The following is a 20,551-nucleotide window of genomic DNA, read 5'->3' as shown; positions in this document are numbered from 1 at the left end:
TAATGAGGTTTTTATGCTGGTGCATTCAAGAGTGGCAGTGTCTGTAGGCAAGTAAGTAGGATGCAATTGGAGAAATGCAGGTAAACTTTTATATAGTAGTTAGTTTTCCAGTTATATCATTCCCATGACATGAGAAATATAAGGGTGGAGCCTACATTCAGAGTACACATACTATATTATCTAATATCTTTCATTGCAGCAGCATAATTCAGCTATTGTCCTTTGCATTTTTTAAAGTTTCAAAAGTTATGTGTAATTTATTTAATTGTTTTAACAGTTGGTTTGTCCTTAAATCAAATTACATCTGTGCCATGAATTTAAATGATCTTTTTCTCCAGTGAACGTTATGAAATAATTGTTTAGGGAAGAATAGAAATATTGCCAAACAAATATTCCCAAATTTGGGTGGGTAGGGAATAACAATGGCTGCATGTAGAAAAATGCTTATGATTCTTTTAGAATGAATTGCATCTTGATAATCACATCAGGCACACAGCTATGTGGAAGGCCATCTTAGTTGACCAAGTTCTGTATAGAGTGAAATATAACAGGATAACATTAAGAAATGTGAGTTATATACTAATGGAGTCCTATTATATCCCAACTATCTGTGATAATACTTACAGGCAGGAGAAGTTTAGCAGGTTCTGTTTTTCTTGTATCTCATTTGGAGATGACTCAGTCATTCTGAACTGCTCCCTGGTTCCAACACAGCAACACCCATTAAGTGCAAAGTGTTGGATGATTTTTTAATCTTTTAATGTACTCTTCAGGCTCCTTTCTAGTACTCCACTGATGTTCATTATGTAGCGATGTTATATTCCTCTTTCAAGCTACAGCTGACTTTCACCTTAGGTTTTTGCTTCTCTTTTAGAAGATGCTGTTTAAGAAGAATTGTGGTACAAAGACAAGGATCATCAAAATCCGCGTAAGTTGAGCTATAGATAGCATTTTTCTTTTCCCTTCCTTCATTTTTGTCAAAAACATGTGCAATCTGTAGAGCAGAAGTCCACAGCTGGTGGCCTTCCAGTTCCCTTCTAAAAGTTCTTGATTTTTAATAAGGCAGATTGGGAAGTGCAAAGAACTGAATGTAGAGGGAATGATCATATTAACTGAACTTGATTAATTGAATGAAAATGTAATTAAGTTCATATTTAAATATAATTAAAATGTAAGTTTTGGCTCCCACTTCTTTGTCCTTGCCCTGCTCATGTTCTGGGGAGCAACTTTCAGCATGCCATTCAGTTGCCCTGAAAAATCTACCCGTACACCCGCCCCCCCCCCCACACACACACAAACGGAGTGTTTTGTCTATTATAGTTCCCCTGGATGGTAGAAAGCTTAATCTGTAGGAATCCTTCAAGGACTTATTACCAGAGAGTAACCATGCAGAGAAAAACACACATGTCTACTATGTCAGTGTCTGCTGTAGTTTTATCTTTAAAGAAGGAGAAACTGTGTTTGTTACTATATGCGGGAAACAACAGAAACTTGCAGGTGAGGATACTTGCTTTTCAGTTTATTAGTCAGTAAAGTAATGATTTGAATTCACTAAGTTTCTGAACAGTTCCTCACAGTATTATCATTTTAGTAACCGTGTATTAAGCTGTTCAATATCCATAGGCTGGGATATAAATTCCAGTTGAAATGCTATTTCCGTAAAAGAAGGTACTGTATATCTTTGCTAATCCAGGAATAAAGGGGCTCTGTTTTGCCTGAAGCTGGAACCCTGCACTTCTCTCTCTCTTTTTCTTGTTTCTAAATGCTCTGAACTAAAATAGGGCAAATAGAAAATCTAGATGAATTGATCCATCATTTAGGAATAGGGCAGAAGTGTGCAATGGAAGCACTTCAGGGATTATTTCTGTGCAATCTATAATCCCACAAATGAAGCAATTCTTTAAGAAACTCCATTTCCCTACCTTTCATTCTGTGGTTTCCGCTTCTCATGAACATAGGGCAAAAATTTGAGAATGGATTGGTGCAGAGGCCAAGTTAATGGCATTTTGTTTATGAAAGCTGCAAATTGACAGCTGTCTTAATATGGTAAAAGCCAGGCCAGGATGGAAGCAGAATTCTCATCTATCTGGAATTTGTTTCCAGCCAGAGCACTCTTGACATTGCTAGCATGCGTTTCAGCCAATGTTAAGGTTTTCTGCTAGCCTTTTTTTATGTAGGACAGCCGGGGAAATGCTAGTGAATCAGTATTGGCAGATTGACTACTGCCAAAAAGCAGAACATCTTTCTGTTTTTCCCGTGGTGTGATACTTTTCCCACAGTTTTTGAAACTGGACTATCTGGTTATTCCTGCTCACTACGTAGTGGCTATTCCGTCTTCTAGTTTCTTGAATGGAAGTAATGCTCAAGAACAGGCTGGGCCTTCATATTAACCCATTCAGATGAGTTGCTTACTTCCAAAAGCCATTCCGCATTCTCTCACCCTGCCTTGATCTTTTTTTGTTTGTTTGTTTGTTTGTTTGTTTGCAAAAGGACAAGGAGATAAATACAGTTAAGTAGATCCTAAATTATGCTATTGTTGGTGTTAATTTTGCTCTGTAGACCTTACTTCCCTGAAGTTTTAAAGTTTAAAGTTTGGAAGATTTCTTTCCATGCCTGAGACAAAAAACCAAAAAAAAAGGAAACACATTTCTAGGGATTAAGGCAAGATGCAACCTAGGAAAAGGATTTATTCCCAGATTAGCATCAATTGCTGTGACCCACAGTTCTGCATAGCATCCTTAGGTCTGGAGAAAGAGAGGTCCATATCTTCTGTGTATGTGTGTTTGCTCCTCTGTGTAGAGTTATTCTTTCACCAGTAGATATATTGCAACCTAAAGCTGAAACAGAAGTTTCTTTTCCTAGCTCTAATTATGATTTCTATATCTAGCTTTTCTTCTAAAAGCTGCAAAGGCAGTACCCAGTAGATCAAGGCACACAACAAAACCATTTTAAAAATGTGGAAGCAAAAATAAATAAAAATGCCACGTAGCCTGGGAGTACATCAGGCATAAAAATGATTTCTAAGATGACTGTTGCAGAGCTTAATTTGTACCAAGCTTCTGAAATCATCTGGAAAACGATTTATAGGCCATGGAATTAAGTCCTGACATTGAAAATATGCATATATGAAATAAAAACCTTTGTAGGTCCTACTCTTCTGTCTCTGTCCCAGTTCCACTCCAGTGTGGTCCTGTTCAGAATGCCAGGCAGCCATCTGTTCTCCCAGCTGAGTATTGGGGTCCCAACATGCCGGCAGTCCTTCCCTTCCACCTCTGGTTTTGTGTTTTTTTGTTTTGCTTTTTAATTGAAACTTTCTGAGTCTCTTGCAAGCTGCTCAGTATATTCAGCTCTCTCTCTCTCTCTCTCTCTCTTTTTTTTTTGCAGGGTGAGTGGTAGTCAATCCCTTTCAATTATTCCATACAACATTTTGTACATGTGCCTATGTTGCCTGTTTTGGCACCTGTCAGGCTGACATACAACCAGCCACCTGAATTCCATGTTAAAAGAACAAGTCAGACTTGCAACAAAATGGTTGAGGTGTATTTTTCCCAGTTAAAGGAAAGCTGTGTTCAGAATCCAACAGCAGTCCTTCAGTTCATCACTGCTACTTCTTGTCCCTGTCTGTTTAGTCATTTTTTCCCACACGTTTTTCTAAAGAGCTTTTTTTTTTTTAAATATTCCTAGAAACCTTTGGGATCTATCAAACACATGAATATTTCAAACACGGGCCCCCACTTTAGCTATAGTCCTACTAAAGGAACTGATCAGGGAAGTATCTTTGAGTAGATGCCAAGTACTTTACATGTATCAGGGACTGGGGAGAATTTCTAGATAAGGAGAAGACTCTATTATTTCCATCTCTTTTTTCCTGGTAACTTAAGTGCCATACAACTCTTCATTTCATTTGTGCTCTTTGCAGCATAAGTTACGGTCTGGAGCTGGAACAGAAAAGGGAAAGATTATTTCTTATCTTGATGCTATTAGTTCCTTGGATTTGAACCAGAATCGTGGAACAGTTTCCCTTAATTCTTCTTTCAGCAAACTGAAAGGTCACTGTAGACAGGTGAAACTTTGTGCACTCTTAAAACAACTATCTTATTTTTCAACTTGAAATTGAGTAGGCATACAAGACTTCACTTCTTTGGCAAAGGTTTTTCCTTGTGCCAAGAACGAACAAGATGTATTATACTGTGTAACAATATAATCAGGGACAATATAATTGAGGAGAGAGGAGCAGTCACTCATACAATTTATTTGTTGCATTTACACATATAGGCTGGCAATAAAACTCAATCCAGAAGCCAACTAATGGACATAATGTAAGAAATTGTAACATCATAAAATCTGAAATCTACTTTAGTTTTTTCCTTACTAAAAATGGTTATCTTCAATTTGAACCCTGCCCTGAGGATGAGAATGAATGATTTGAGTAGTAAAATGAATTTAGGGGGTAAGAGTACTTTTTGTAGTATTTTTCTGTAATAATAGTTTGAGGTAGGTAACATTCTGATAATAGGTTGTAATAGATAACATTTCCGTAATCAGTAGAACTAGAAGCAAATTGTGTTGTTCTGATATGTGTCAGAAAGAATAATCTGTTTTGATGTGTTCTGGGGGACAGTAAGTTAAGATTTGAACATTATTTATGCATTTATTTACAGAATTTATATCTTGCCCGTCCAGACAGTGGCCAGTACATTTCTCTAAGAGAAAAACATGTATCTTTGAAATGTATGGGAAGAATTGGTTTGGCAACTGATCATTTTCTGTATCCTATGGTTTCTGCCTTTTGAATCTTCTTACTATCTGATGCAGTCCTCCCTTGATTTTTGTAAGAATTCTTTAAGTCTTCAGTCAATGAGAACTCTTGATTTTAAAATCCCCGCTGCCAGTTGCAAGTAATACACTGTTACGCTGAGTGTCTTGGCAAAGATACAGTATGAATTTCCATTGACCAATAGCCAGCAAATATTCATATTTCTTGGATACAGAAAAAATTCCTTAGTTGTGCATGTAGTATAAAATATAATACTGAGGAAATGCATTAATATAATTTGACTCTTAAGACTGAAGAAACTGATGGTTTATTTATAAATTCCTATTCTAAATACTCTCTAAGTGTAAAACAGCAAAATTCTATGTCAGATCACAGGAGAGTAGCTGGAGAGTCATTTCAGAGAAGGCTTTTATCATGTTTTGTTCTTACCCATTTCACTGAGTTTTATAGGGTTCATACATCATTGTCATGAACTGTCCTTCCTTCTCTCCCTCCCTTTTTTTTTTTTTTTCCTTTTAATAAAACAGTCTATAAGGACGAAAATACGAAATAAGTGCACTAATGACCCCAAAAGCTTTGAGCAAGCCTATGCAGCCATTGAAGAGGTATACAGGGTGATGAAGGAAAGGCATGTTCCATATCTTTTCCCTGGGATTACTACCTTTGGAGAAGCCACTATGGAAGAACCTCAGCGGCCCTAACAATATGGAAAATTACAGATAAAATAAATGATTGTTAATGTATTTTGAAATATCTTTTTGAATATTAATCACACAAATTATGTTTACATTTACTTGGCTTCATCTGTTTACAATTCTCTGGTTGAGAGAGTTTTGTAATATGAATTGTGAAGTCCTATTGCTATATATCAGTATCTTGGAAGTACACATTTGGTTAGATATTTTTTTCTTTAAGGATTCTAGTACTTATGAACTATATACAAAAGAGAATTACAAGCAGAAGCTATGCAATGTTTATCAAAACAACAGTAAAAAACATTCCCACCAATAACAAATTCTGTAAAGCATCCATAGAGAAGCATCATTATTTAAGGAGAAGCGACTATTTCCTTAGAATCAACAATTCTAAATAGGGACACTGCATGGGGGAAAAAAGGGTATGATACATGTATCTGAAATCACAGTGAACTAAATGGTATTTCTTTGAAACTTTGGAGCTTCCATCTTAGCTACTAGGGTAATTATGGTTCTTCTTTCTTCCCCTTCGTTTTAAAAATCAAAATAGTTTTCATTGTGCTTAGCATTAGCTTTAACTGACTATGTTTATTTCCTTTTAAGGATGTTGACTTTTTTGACATGCTACTGGAATTCATATTTGCAGTGTAAAAACATAATAAAATTTAGCTGCTATGGCTCTCTTCTATAACAGAAGACTTGGATACAAGTTAGGAAACTAGACAAAGATCCTTCCTTCCTTCCTTCCTCCCTCCCTCACACACACACACACACACACACACACACACACACACACGGTCCACTGGATACAGTGCAACCTAATGAGTAATCTCATTTTTGTTCTTGAATAATCTGCTTATTTGTTTGATTAAATGCTTACTGAAAAATCAGGCAACAGAATCTTAAGGGTCAAGTACTTAAGAGTGGGACAGTTTAGGCCTCATTTTGAGGGTGGTCCCTCTTAAACAAACAGGGTTCCCCCCCCCTAAGTATTTGTTTCTAATAATTCTTATCCGTATGCTGTGCCAGGGCAAAGCAGCTGGAGAGAGGAGAAAGAAGAAAACAGCAATAATAGTTAACTGTCGCCTTTTTATTTGTGGTAATAATGAGTAATTGGACATACAGTATTTGGGGAGAGAGTAGCTTTATACAATAAAGATACTGTACTGAAAGGGTGAGAATGAGTATCATAGGATCAGAGGAGTGATAGCCTTCTAAAGATATTTGAAGGCTGCTATATATAACTTTGATGGAAGTACTTAGTTTTCTGTCGCTATAAAGGGCATGGCCTAATCAAGTTACAAGGAAGGGAATTTAGGCTAAGCTTTAGGAGGAACTTTCTGGCAGTAAGAGCTGCTCAGCAATGGAACAAGCTGTCTTGGAAACTAGTAGACTTTCTTTTAAGCAGAGTATAAACTGCCATTTATTAAAGATGCCCCAGCAGCAAATTATCTTAGTTGAACAGGGTTGGAATCAGTGATGGAAACTCCTTACAAGCATGTAATTCTTCATTCTCTTAGATTTTTGTCCATGTGTTAATTTTTCATGAATTGCAGTAATGAAAACAATTTTTGTTTTACTGTATATATTTGTATGAATAATGTTTTTTTCCCTAAATACAGTAAATTAACTGGTTATGTTGGAGCAGATAGAAATTCTATTAATCTCATATTTAATAGCTAGGATGTTCTTGCTAAATTGTCAGTAAGCATACCTATATCAAAATATGCTTTATAGAAATCCAGATAATTGGAATCCCTTGATGCTTTGCTGCATAAGATAAGTGATTTTCATTGTTTATTTCTGCACTGAAAGAACAGTTAAATTTTTGAAATTTATCTCTAGATAGGAAAAATTAGATACAGTTTTTCAATATTATCTATGCATGCCCAGAGATCTACAGAGATTTCTTACAGGTTAGATATTAAGAATAAATGAAATGCAGCAACAGAGTGTAAGAATACCTTTATGGTGTTGGAGGAGGGAAGATTGCATGACTGTTTTTCAAATATATTTGGAATAAACTGATGGAGATTTCATCCAGAGATGTGGGAGAGAGAAGCTTTCGTCCCCAGAGGTAGTAAATTGTCAGTGTTCTCTTTTCTTTGTAATGCTTGTGGGAATTTGACTCCCCTTTTCATTAATCCTTTTGCTGTATAATACGGCCATGATTCTTATCCTTGGCCTCTGCTAGTAGAGCAGTTTTTCCAGAGGCAAGTGTACTGTGCTGGCATGTGCAGCACTAATGCCTTTCTGAATGGATAATATTGTCTGCCTTGGATTACTTAGCTTTATGGGATTGCAGTGTCTTGAGCCAATGCAAATTACTGGGTGTTCTATGCATGAACATCTTCACTCCTTGCACATTAGCCATAAGGAAGCCATTCATTCCATGCACTGTAGATCCTGAGGCTAGCATCTGATTTGCATTACACATAAAAGCTGTAAAGTCTTACAAGCACATGTACCAGCAGCACCCTTTCAAAGCTACATGTGCTCGTGTTGGTGGAATGCTGGTGCCACTACTTTTCCATAGCTCAGTGGTAAAGTACACTTGATGTTGCATTATGCACGTTTATCTCGTGGCATTTCCAGCGGGGACTGGAAAAGATCTCTGTCTGAAATTCTGGAGAGCTGGAAGTTTGCCTTATATTGAATCAGAATTTTGGTCATCCTGTACTGACTGGCAGCAGTTTTTGAGATTTTCAGGAAGGAAACTTTCCTATTTTAGCTGGGGATGCCAAAGACAGCACTTGGGGTTATTTATTTATTTTGATGCAGATGGCTTATAGCCCTTCTGTGCTGCCAGTTACTGTGGAACAATACTTAAATAGGACAGAGGTCTGACTCAGTATAAGATAGATGCTGTTTTCTTAATATGGTCTTGAGGGAATATTATGAACATTCCAAATTCACCTCTGTAAAACTAGCTTGAACTCTAATGAAAATGTACTTTTGCTTGCTGTGAAAATGTTCGGAACTTAAAGAAACTCTGGATCTCTTGGACCATCCTTCTCCAGCTGAAGGGTTCTAATATGTTGGAATTACAGCTTTAAGAACAGCTGTGTTGACTGAGAATTTTGGAGGTTGTAGTCTCAGTTTACCTGGAATGATCATCTTGGGGGAAGTTGGCTATAATCCCATGCAAATAAGGAAATGAGTTTTCTTTGTTATGCTAGGGACTTTATACACAGTATTGTTTCCTGTGTGGTATTGCTTCCTCTGTGGTAACTTTGTAGTCTGAATCATCTCAAAAGTTGAGTACTGAATACTCTTTCATCTGAACCGAATTCCTGCTACTTTGGCATGTTCATTGTTTGTACTTCCATTCTGCAGTAAAATAAATTTCTTCATGAAGTCTTTGAATTGATGTTGACTTCATTCCAGAAGTATCTGAACAATTTGTTAAATTAGCCCTTTGGCTTAAAAGTACGAATGTTTCCATTCCTTACCAAGAGCTTAAACTCGTTCAGGTAGCCTTGGGTTTTCATCCAGTGATCATGATTCTTTTGTGATGTTGTACAAACTTGCTACAAAAAGCAGGGAAAGCAATGTTGCAGCCTGGATCATACAAGCAAGAGGTTTTTGGAATAGAAACTATAGACATGAAAGCAAGAGAAGAAGATACATTCCATTAGTGCACATGAGCTCCTGTTTGAGACCCACAAAGATTGCAAGATCCAGAGAAAATAAGTAAAGTAAATGACCCATTGTCCTCATTCCCAAATTAGGGAAAGCAGATAGCTACTGGTCACAATTCTGCTGTTTTTCCCATGTAAGGCAATTAGATATTTATCTGTTACCAGGCCAATTCATGACTAGAACACATTTTAAAATATCCCAGTCTGTTCTGTTGATACAAACACATTAAAAATATCTTTTTACTTGTGATTGAAATGTGGTCTTTGTATCATACCATAACAACATCATTTTTCAGTACAAACACAGTGGGGAAAAATAGAAGCTATGACTATCTTGTCTTGGTGTGGGTAAGAACCAAGATCCAGCTAATTTCCTAATATGCCTGGTTATGTGTAACAGAGCATAAAGCCTTTCTTTGTAAAGAGCTTTTCAAAGAAGATTGGGCATTGTCTAATTACCCCTTTGTACAGTTGCCAGTGGCCACCTGACAACTTTGTAAATACATTAGCTCTGTTTTTTTGCCCTTAATGAGGATATTGGTATGTTTATTTGACCTTTTCACATAGAACCACCCCAGCAACATTGCAGCTGCCCTACTGCCCTATGAGGGAGCTAAGCATGTATTTATCCCTTTCTAATATAACATGTTGGAGCTTTAATTCAACAATTTTAAAGAAGATGGGATGCCAGATATTCTACAGTGTGATGGACTTGAACAGTTGCCAGAAGTGAATGCTTAGAAAGCGTCTGGGTGAAGGAGCCGTCCTGGAACACTATCCCAAATTAGTGAGGGACATAATGGCAAATTATGTGTCAATACAAGCAGAGAGTGGTCAAATAAAGGGAAGGAAAAACTCTCTTGATGGGAAATAAAGTACAAGCCAGTGGAACATTGCTGGTGCCAACCAGGCTAGCAGATTCTTCCTTAATTATGAAACTGTTGATATCCTGCATTTCCTCAAGCTAATGGTAGAAGTTAAAACAATAATTTGGCAATTGAAAAAATTACAGAAACAATCTCTTAAAAAGGTGCTCCAAAATGCACATGGGAAAATGAAAACTGTACTTAGCCATCAAATATGACTTAGATTGCTTCTAGCATTAAAATACTTCAGTAGAGTGGCAGTAACAAGTATCCCCAAAAATCTATCTACAAAAGAAGGATGCAGTATTTGACACCTTCATGGTCCTCTTCAAGCCTTAAAGCCAACCAACCATAACCAGGAATAAAATGGGGGGGGGGGGGGAGAGACTTGTTTGAAACAAAGCAGTGGTTTAGGAAGTAGGGCCAATGGCTTAATCCCCAGCCGTGAATGCTAGATTTGACTTTCATCTACCGCTACAGATCTACAGCTGATTTAAACCAGGTGATGCATTCTGTCAGCTTATTTTTGCCAGTGGGTGGGCCAAAAAGTAGTAGGGAATGGTCTATGAGATTTGGAAATCCTTACTGATTGAATGTAATTGTTTCCTGCTTATCTGCAGTGTACACTTTACAGGGAATGTTGGGGAGTTAGGAGGATATGCTCTAAAACAATTGAAAATCTTAGTGGGGGCTGATAGTAAAGTGCCTTTCACTGAGTTGGAAGTAGAATTGTTCTGTTCCCAAAGGCTTCATCAGAAGAATACAGTCTCTTGTGCCTTAGGCCCAAGTATAGACTTTTTACCTCCATGCTTCCTGGAATACAGCTCCAGTTGGCTCAGTCAGCATTATCAGTAGTTTGGGGTCATTGGAATTGTAATCCCAATCAATTAGAAGGCACCAGGTTGAAGACGACTGCACAAAAAGCCTTCATTCAGGCTGTTGGCATTGTAAATGTAAAGAAAAGCAAATTGCTGCATTCTTGTGGTGTCTTTCATGCTGAAACAAGTTTGTCTGCCCAAGGTCAGTAGCAGAAACCACCAAGCTTCTTACATACCTGACTATCAATGCTTTGCATTTTATTTTTCTTAGTTTTATGTAATCTGCCTACAGAGTTCTTTGGTCAATGAAAGCTCCAAAATATTAATAATGAATAAATACAATGAAAATCTTACAGCTTTTAAGATTTCCTTCATTATGTGATATTGCCAGTGGGTTGTTATTCTTTACATGCCTCCCATCTCCCAAGTAGTAAGTTCTTTTGCCTTTCTGGATTGTTTTCTGTAAAACGTCTCCCAGATGAATCTACAAAGCAGAATAGATGCTTTGTACTAGGCTGGAAAGTGGCAAGTGTGTCATAATGAGTAGAAAGTTAGCCAAAGATTAGTCAGAACCTCACATTTACAGTGTTTCCAATGATAGCATTATAATATAATATTGGTAACAATGGTTTTTAAAATAGCCTCTTACCTCCCACCAAAAACCTGATAGACATGTAGTAGTTCCCCTTCTTTAGAGAGGTTCTACTGGATGCAGAAAGGTGCTTCTAAACATGATTTTTAGAGTAAAATCATCCTGTGACATTCACGAAGATTTAAAAGGGGCCCTGGATGCTGTTTCTATTTAAGATATTCTGCTGCTTTCCACCACTCTTTTAATCTTTATTATTGTCAAGCATAAAATCCATTAAAAGGAGAAAAACAAAATAGGTTCATAATGCATTCTAATAGTAGTAGAAATCTTTGCTTCTGATATGTTTTCCAAACTCAGACATTTTCAAGTTCCTTTCCCTATCTCCTCTCTCTTTCTTTGTGATTCCACCCCTTATCCTTTAAAAGAAATATATTTAGAGAAAGAGATAAACTCATGTATACAGTCATATGACAAGTGTATGTGAAGTAGAAAATTATTGCTTTGTTTTTTGTGGAGTCCTTGGTGCTCTCTTAGCTTGGTTGCTTGTTTACAGGCATTTCATTACCCAACTAGGTAAAATAATCAGTACGAGTAAGTGTCGGGTTTGCTGTACATCTGCAAACAACTAATCTCAGGAGGCACCAAGGACTCCACAGTTCAACCCTGAGCTACATATATTTTCTTCTATTGTTCCTTCTTGCCAGGACAGACCAGTCACATCTTCATTTGAGAATCTGGTTTTCCTTTGCCTTTGTGCTGCTAACACACCAACAGAGGGGCAAAAACACAGTTCCAAAGCAGAGGAGCAACCTCGTTGGTAGCATGTGTCTTATTTTATCCATTTTCTTCTTGAGGAACCTCTTGTGATTTGCCCTCTGCAAGCCTGTTCTATCTACTATGGCCACATCTAAGAAGAGATTATACTTGATATATTTCTCATGCAACCTTCATGAAGCAATGATCAGTGTGGTACCTGCAAAACAAAGAAAGTCGAGATTTTGAAACTATAGAGCATTGATAAGATGCTGTACCTCCAGACCAGCTGACAATCCAAGATCTTATGATTTTCTTATACTTGCTTGTTTACAGGCATTTCATTACCCAACTACTGTATTTTCATCATAACTGGCATTTTGTCCAGTGAGTTATGTTACTGTGAAATCTTGTGTTTCTCACTAATGTGACCCCATAAAGGACTCCAGCCCTGGCTTTACTTCTGCAATGCTACACTAAGGAGTTTAAGGTTCTCTTCTCCCTTTCCTTGATGGATTAGCTCCATCGCCTGCCTGCAGCCAAAAGTTCCAGCTGCTGTTTGTTCATCGATCCTGTTGGTTGGCATTTCTCATTGAAGGGCAGTGCCAAACTCTTTGTCCACTTTCCTTGCCTCCCTTTCAGTACAGTACTGGCAAGCAGCTTCCTTGCACGGGGAAGGACAAATCTGCCTGATTAATTCTGCCCCTTTAACTCCAAATAAAGGTTGCTATGTTACTCTCCCACTCTGAGGCCTGCCAGAGCACACACCATCCATAATGCCACAGCAGGCGGCTGGTGAATGGAGACTTTTTAAAATGTGCCTCTCCTGCTGTGTTCTTGCTGTTAGCCAAACCTCCTGGCTGTGTAGGAGGGTGTTGGATATGATTTCATGAAGCAGAGCTATAGTCGGTTAATTCCTAGGCTCTACACTAGTTCTCTTTCCATAAACTGCCACCTTGGTATGGGGGGCGGGAGGAGAATTAGTTTGATTTGCATTTATCTGCATTCTGTCTTAACTTGTCCTTCCAGAGCCAAAGTATGAACAAAATGGAGCTGGTATGGAAAATCATGATCTCACTAAACAACAAAACACTACACAACATTATGAACTCAAAAATGTATACTAGTAAGGACAGTGGTTTGCAAAAATCCATATATTAAATAGCATTCCATACAAAAGTCCATATTTTTAGAAAAATGTAGCTGAAAGAATAGGTATGTTTTTTCTAAAAAGGTTGCAAACCTAAGGATGGAGACATAAGATCCCAACTGAAATGCAAGATTCACCCTTATCTACTTGATATGTGAATGAGGCATCTTTGCTAGAAATGTGCTTCATATTAAAATTCTTTTATGCTATAAAGGTTTTGCTTTATAACAAAGGTTCTGTTTGATAGTGCTGAAATCCCTCTCAGCACATGACCAGGCCAAGTAATATTACTTGTCTCACAAAGAGTAGAAAACCATTTATAGCAAGAAATCTCCAACATTCCATATTTGAAAAAGTGTCATGGCTGCCATTGGAGATACTCATGCATAGAAGAACTGCAATGGTATGTGTGACAAGGCATGAAACATCTTATTTTCTGAAGGGCCAACTGGCAAGGCTAAAATAAAAATAATTTGTCCAGGAGCTTGGGCAGAGGGAGGAGTCCTTCTCAATTTAAAATACTGTTTGGTTGCACAGTTTTCTTATTTTGAATCTGTAAGCAACCATACATAAATAGGGAGTATGCATTCAAACTGGTGAAAAATATGTTTAACTCTGTACCAGGTAGAAATGTCAACTTCTATTTACTTGAGATTGATTGAAACACATACAGTAATTTGACTGGGGATACCTAAATTTTTGCATGCAACTGTATTAAGATAGTTACAGGGGGTATAAACAAATCAAGAGTTAACCCTTTGGTGCTGCCAGAACTTCTACATGATATAGAACTGGATAAGAGAATGTCATAAAATGATATTGAACCATTCTATCTGAACTATTTAAATTTCAGATTGATTAATTCCTCCCTCTTTCCAGTAGATTCAACTTGATAGAGAATGTAGTCTTATATTGACCCTCAAAATATGCAACTAAATACTTCTGTGACTTCTACAACAGGAACATATGTTTTCATTTCAAAACCCAACAGAGAGAATGGATAACTTAGTTATCTTCAATAATGCCACCTTCTGGTGCACATGTATATACAAAAAAATCCACATTATTAAGATTTTATTTTTCTCTGAAAATGTGTTAATCTATGGACATAGATGATTTGTAGATTAACAGATAGGAGGAATTGTAGGGTATAATTGGTCAAACTAAATCAAAATAACATGTAACTGCAAATGTTTACGCATATAAAATATACAGATTTGGAAATGACATGGGGGTGGAGAAAAATGTGACATTAGGTCTCTAAACCAACTGATTGTGCAAACATCCATAAAGAATTATAACCTGAAATGCTGTAGCAATTTTGGGCAAATTAGAATCGGGCATTCCTGGCAATAGTGCCCATTAGCATGCTTTTATGTATTTTTTTTTTAAGGGAATCCTTTCCAGTAATAGAACAACCATTAATTTTAAGATTTTGGAGGGTCCATCAAGAAATGCATTTATAAATATTTGTATATATAACCACTTATCCCATAACCAGTTAGGCATATGCATACCCCCAAGAAAGGTGTTTTATAGACCCAATGAAGTGAGCTCTAGTCCATGAAAGATTGTGCTATAATCAGTTCAATTTTAAAATGCTACAAGACACTCCGTTTTGCTGCAACAGGTTAACATGACTGTGTCTCTGCATGCTGTCTATATGGACTCTGCTTCTTGCATGACTTTATTCAAACTTGGGCTCAGCCTATGCCTGTCTCTTGCTATTGGTTTATTGAACAAGTAAAATCAATAAAACCACATTTTTCTTCAAAAGTAATGTTCGTATTGCATCAGAAGCCAGCCTCTTAGCTACAGCTGAGTAAAAATCCCCCAAGTGCATGCATGCAAATATCCTTTATATTGTCATCAAAGAATATTTAGAAGTGTAATTTGGCCATGCTGCCGGACTGCTGAGTTGTATCTTCCGTTGAAATGAAATCCCTCCCCTCTTTCCAGGGCTAGGAATGGCACAGATAATCTGATGGACCTTTCTCCGTCAGACAAAAAGATTTGACCCTTTTGGTTGGGTCAGCCACATAGAAGAGCTTTCAGTTCATGACCTCTTAAGTCCGAATCCCTTAGGAAATATGCATTGGTCAAGGAGGGAAACCCTGGATACAGTGACCACCTCATGACAACATGACCCTGAAGTGTAAGGGGTCACTTCTAGAGAAAAGAGCTGCTAATTGTTGGTTAAAAATCCAAAATCTTTGTAAAAGGATCAGCCATCCAAAATGGTTAAGCAAATCCTGGCACTTGGAAAGCTGTGTGATAAGTTGGTAATAAGGCGGAGAAACAGGGAAAGAATCAGCAATGTGTTTAGAATCTAATCTGGTTATACCCAAAGTTCAGTTCTCTTTGAAGAATGCAGCTAGATGCCAATCCAGCTTTGGTAGAATAAAATTGCTGCTAGCAAAAATGAAAGAACTAGATGTTTTGGTTTGATTATTTTTTTTCTTCTGATTTACAACTTTGTTCTAGTAATTGTTGTTATTAGATTTTTTTTTTATCTTGCCTTAAAATATATACAGTAAAGCAAGCAGATGGCTGGCTTTTATGTGTCCTTCAGATAAGTTAGACTACAATTCCCTTCACACACCCCACTATCATTCTGTCAGGACCACGTAAATTGATTGGATTTTATAACTATAAGGTGTTACTGCTAAGTCATTATGACTGAGATTTTTTTTTAATAGTTTCTTAATTCATTTTCATGACCTTCTAACAATGAAAGCATTTAGGCAATGACACTAAGCTACCTAGTGAAGTTGTGAGATACCTTTCATTAAGTTTTCTGATGAAAAGATTTTATGAGATTTTGATGGTCTAGTGTAGGATAGAAGGTTGGGGATGGATCATTAATTATTTTCAAGTCCTGATTCTTTAGTTAGGCTTCTCTTCTGGAATAAGTACAAAAACATAAATGTTCTGAAGGGAATTTTCTAGTACTGTACTCTCCCTTTAAACAAAAAAATCACACGTAATAAAAAAGCTCAACTTGCAGTCATTTTTGCGACTGGCAGGACTTCCTTCACATTACAGTGTAGTGAATGCATGCTTTCTGCTTTCTTACTTCTTCAATCTTTTCTAAGATTTTGATTTATTACTAATTTACAGTATTAAGCTTTTAGCTGCCTCAGTTGTTAGATTGTAGTTTAATAAATAGATAAATACATGGTCACTCCCTCCATGAGCTGTCCTTCATTCACCTTATGGGCACTGATAACTCTCTCTTTCTTCTTCTTCTCTGTGCAGCATATCAATGGCAACCGGCCCCCACCTCACTTTGTGTACGATCCATCGATTTTTGCCTTCCGATCCCTGAGCACCTTGAAGCCTTTGAGCCCAATAGCTCCAGTTGAAGAACCATCATGTGCCTACTAAATGATATACTCAAAACTCTCAGGAATCATCATAGCAACCAGCTGCCCCAGGGACTTGGAGGGCATATATTTGCAATAGATTCCAGGATCCTTGGTGTCAGGAGATGGGTGTCTTATCTCTTGTCTGTTTTACATGCCATTATAATTTCTGAAGATTGTCAGAAAGGAAATGTATGTGTATCAAGCAAGCTAGGCACATAAGTTGCAGTGCAACTATCAAGACACTATGTGATTCACAGAAGGCTGGTTTCTTATAAATGGAGTCAGCACATTGCCCTTATAACTGATCCTCAGTGGGTGGTAGCACTTAGCCAAGCTTGGCTGATTTCAGAAGCTAAGCAGGGTCAGGCCTGGTTAATGTGTGGGACCACCTGGGCAGTCCAGGGTTGTTAGCTGGATTGGTAAATAAGAAAAAATTCCCAACCCATAGGGGAGGAAGGGCAAGGCAAACCAATCCCATCATAACATTGCCAAGAAAACAGCATGGATGCCGTCCTGGGAGTTGATCTCAGCTTGAAAGCATCTTTACAATATATTATAAGTGAGCAACTGCCCATGTGCTGAAATGCCAGCAAGAAGCAACTTTCTTGTTCCTTATCTAGTAGAATTATTCCTTCTACATAGGAATGTTCAGTAGACTGAGATTTCTTCAAGAATTGGAAGGATCTCTGCTTTCAGCGTGATTCTGAAAAGCCAGAAAGAGATGTTCTTCGTCTCCCAGGGTAGGTAAACCTCTTTTGCTTTGTGCCACCAAGTCATAAGGCTAGAGCAAGAAGCTCACTGAGTTGTGCAGCCTCTGAATTGCTTTGAAATTAGTAGAATACGAAGGTGAAGAGACAGCTATGTGTTTTGTTCAGCACAAATAGAATTAGAGCACTACAGAGCCTTAGGGTATTCTGTAACTGGGTAGATATTTTCAGGTAGAAGAATAGAGGGGAAGGTATAATTTCCTCTTCCTTTGACTTCTCTGGGCATCCTTTTATAAAGCCATTGGAACATCAGATGATGTTCTCTCTTCATGAAGTATGAATGAATACTGCAGTGATTGGGACCCAGCAACATGCTTCATAGCACCCACATTTTAAACATCTTGTAGTCATATGAGATGGCAACACAGAAGGCAAGAATATGACTATAGGTTGCCTTTGATGTATAACCCACTGGTTTAGGTGGATATTATGTCAGACATAGACATGCGGGAGGAAGAACTTCACAGGTGTGTGTTTTGTTTTTTGCTGATAGGAGTAATGTGTAAAGCAAAAAAACAAAACAAAACCAGACATGTTTTAATAAGAGCAGCTTTACAGAAGCAGCCATATCTTTGAAGCTCATCTGTTTTCTGCACATTGGCAATAGGTTCTGTTTTGCATTGACATCTGAGAGACCAATTATTCATGTCGTCTGTTGGCCCCAATTCTACAGGTTTTTCTGCTAATCCAATGAAACCTATAGTATATACTGAGGTTTAGGAAATTAAGTTTTAATAATGTGCTATATTGTCCTCTCTCTATATGTCAAAGACATTTCAGTCTTGACTTGTATACTAACCATATGATGAGCAATCTAGAAAGCACTCCTGTGTTATTTCTTTTTAATTAAAGAATATTGGAAACTATAACTTGACCACTGTTTTGAAAACCTCTGCTGTCTTCTACAATTAAGAATTTAGATTTTAAAGGAGTTGAAGAAGATGGCTCCTATGGGGGGAAAATAACTAACAAGCTCAGTGGTTCTTTTTATGATTGGAATCTTAAGGCCAGAAGCTTTCTAGTCAGAATGAGTTAACTCAGCTGCTTTTAATCCAGCTGTAAATATATTGGGTCTATAAAACCTGGTAGCAAAAGCATTAGGATAACGGATAACATGAGTTACTTTTTTTTGCTATACCACTTTATATAAGAAGAATTCAGGAATGGGCACAATCCTTCTTAAACCTCCATTAATTAAATAAAACGCAAGATGTTCTTAACTGGTTTATTGAGAACAAGGTCAATACTGACATGCAACAAGATAGTTTTTTTTCAAAGCAATTGTCCTCTCCTTTTCTTCCAGTTGAAGGAGGGGAGGTTGCTTTTTATCTTCTAATCCTAGAGATGATTGTTTTTATAGGTCAGTGCACATGTTGGGGATCTGTAATCCCAAAGGATTTGGCCTTCCTATAGTAATGACAAGGGCAAACATAATGTGAGTTTGCTGTTTTGGCAGATTAGACTTGACCTACAAACGGTCAGCACCTGTCATGGTCAGAATAATTTGGAATGTGTTTCCATGTGTATAAAGCTGCCATTACTTTGCTCCTTAGAATGTTTTGGGTTTGTTGCTGATCGATCTCGAATATATTGTCCTACGTTAGGCCAGATGAAGGTCTGGGAATGGAGATGACCGCTGATGAAGTGCTTTTCTTTAATACTTTTTGTAACATTTCTCTCTCTTTGGTTTTTAATGAGAAAAATAAAGTTATATTTTAACTGCTGTTATTGTCCCTTCTGTTTGCTCTCTCTTTACTCTAGTTGAATTCTAAGGCCCTAAGGAAATGCAAAGCATTTTTAATATTACTGTTTTATAGCAGACTCTACCTTTGGGCTCATCATTAAAATATTTTAATCCCTCAAGAAGAAAACCCAGTGCTCCTTAACTGGAATCTCTTGTGCAAATTCAGAAAAATTATGTAGGCATGGATTTTGCAACCTTAGCTCAAATAGAAAAACAGATTCTTGCCTGCCACCCCCACAGTTTAGTTACATTTTTTGCTGGCCAACCTTATATGAGCAATAGTCTTTACCCTACCACTGCTGAAAAATGAATGAGTATTACAGTCTTACATAGCTGCATTTGTAGTCTTTTCACAGAATCATGATGAGATCATTGTAAGTGAATGAATCTTGCAGTATCCATGAAGCAAGATATTTATGGGACCTGAAGGAGGCTACCTTGTGGTGAAGAATGTTATGGGGAACCCATGCCAATCATTTAAAGATAGTATTGCTTGCTAATGTTGCTAAAAAGAGAAAAAATGCTATGGAAAAATACTAAATCATGTGAAATTTTGATCTGGATTTAAATAGCCTTTTTAAATCATTTTTAAAAGAAAAAGAGCAAACAAAAAAAATAGTTCTTAATGTTCTATAGTCTTAAGAGTTAATTAGGAATATCTGCCCACTTTTGTGTGTCTGTGTAACATTGACACACTTATAAAAGGGATGGAGCTTGAATTGTGACATGGCACATACTCCTTATGGACACCACTGATCTCAGTTACAGAGTTAAGTGTAGTGGTATTCTGAACCATGAGAGGTCTTATTTCAATGATTATCTACAATAGACTAGAACTGGAGCCTTTATATTCTACAAGCTTCTAGCAAGTAAGAAGGTATAACTAACATACTAACCTAGAATGGAAGGGAGACCATAAAAAGTCCCAGCGCTGTAGAGTACGTTGGGCAATACTAAATATTTCTGTTAAGAAAGCTACATTGACATATTCATGGAGGCAGCAGAAATAGATCTCAAAGCAAGGGAGTTTTTATTTATTTTATTTACTCTTTTATATACCACCCACTTTGGAAATTCTAGGAAGTTTACAATGAATATAAACATAGATGTACAAAACAATCCCACATATTCAGTCACAACTCCATTGACCAGCTAATTCAAATCCCATAAAATCAAAACCAGTTGGGAAAAAAAGCCCAGCACATCCATCTATTGGCCCAATATCTACTAGAATAGGATGTCTTCACTGCCTTCTAGAAAGCTAGTAGGTTAGAGACCCCCCACCTCTTTCAGAGAGTGGGACCCTTAGCATTGCTTCTTGGGCAGAATGCAAGACTAGGTTGAATCCAGTCAGCAAAGATGCTTCTGTAAGTAAGGTAA

The 20,551-nt window shown here is 37.3% G+C and overlaps 1 protein-coding gene across 5 annotated transcripts in view; it reads left to right on the top strand.

Annotated features, from left to right (window-relative positions):
* Positions 1-19,145, top strand: part of LOC103053079 (uncharacterized) — a 56,230-nt gene extending 37,085 nt beyond the window's left edge. For 3 of the 5 annotated variants that reach the window (XM_088145591.1, XM_088145574.1, XM_088145583.1), the window contains 2 exons: positions 875-928; positions 16,551-19,145. In XM_088145591.1, the coding sequence (XP_088001717.1) occupies positions 875-928; positions 16,551-16,679 (183 nt within the window). In that variant the 3' untranslated portion in view covers positions 16,680-19,145. Of the gene's footprint in view, positions 1-855; positions 929-16,550 lie in introns of all 5 variants that reach the window. The other 2 variants (XM_088145593.1, XM_088145588.1) reach the window with 2 other exon arrangements.
* Positions 19,146-20,551: the final 1,406 nt, after the last annotated feature.

This window comes from Python bivittatus, unplaced genomic scaffold, assembly GCF_059951505.1.
Source record: "Python bivittatus isolate LINGU-HERP-01145 unplaced genomic scaffold, Pbiv_v1 ctg000020_np1212, whole genome shotgun sequence".
Lineage (NCBI taxonomy): Eukaryota > Metazoa > Chordata > Lepidosauria > Squamata > Pythonidae > Python > Python bivittatus.
The sequence above is the reverse complement of the archived record's forward strand: the minus strand, read 5'-3'. Positions and strand labels throughout refer to the sequence as shown.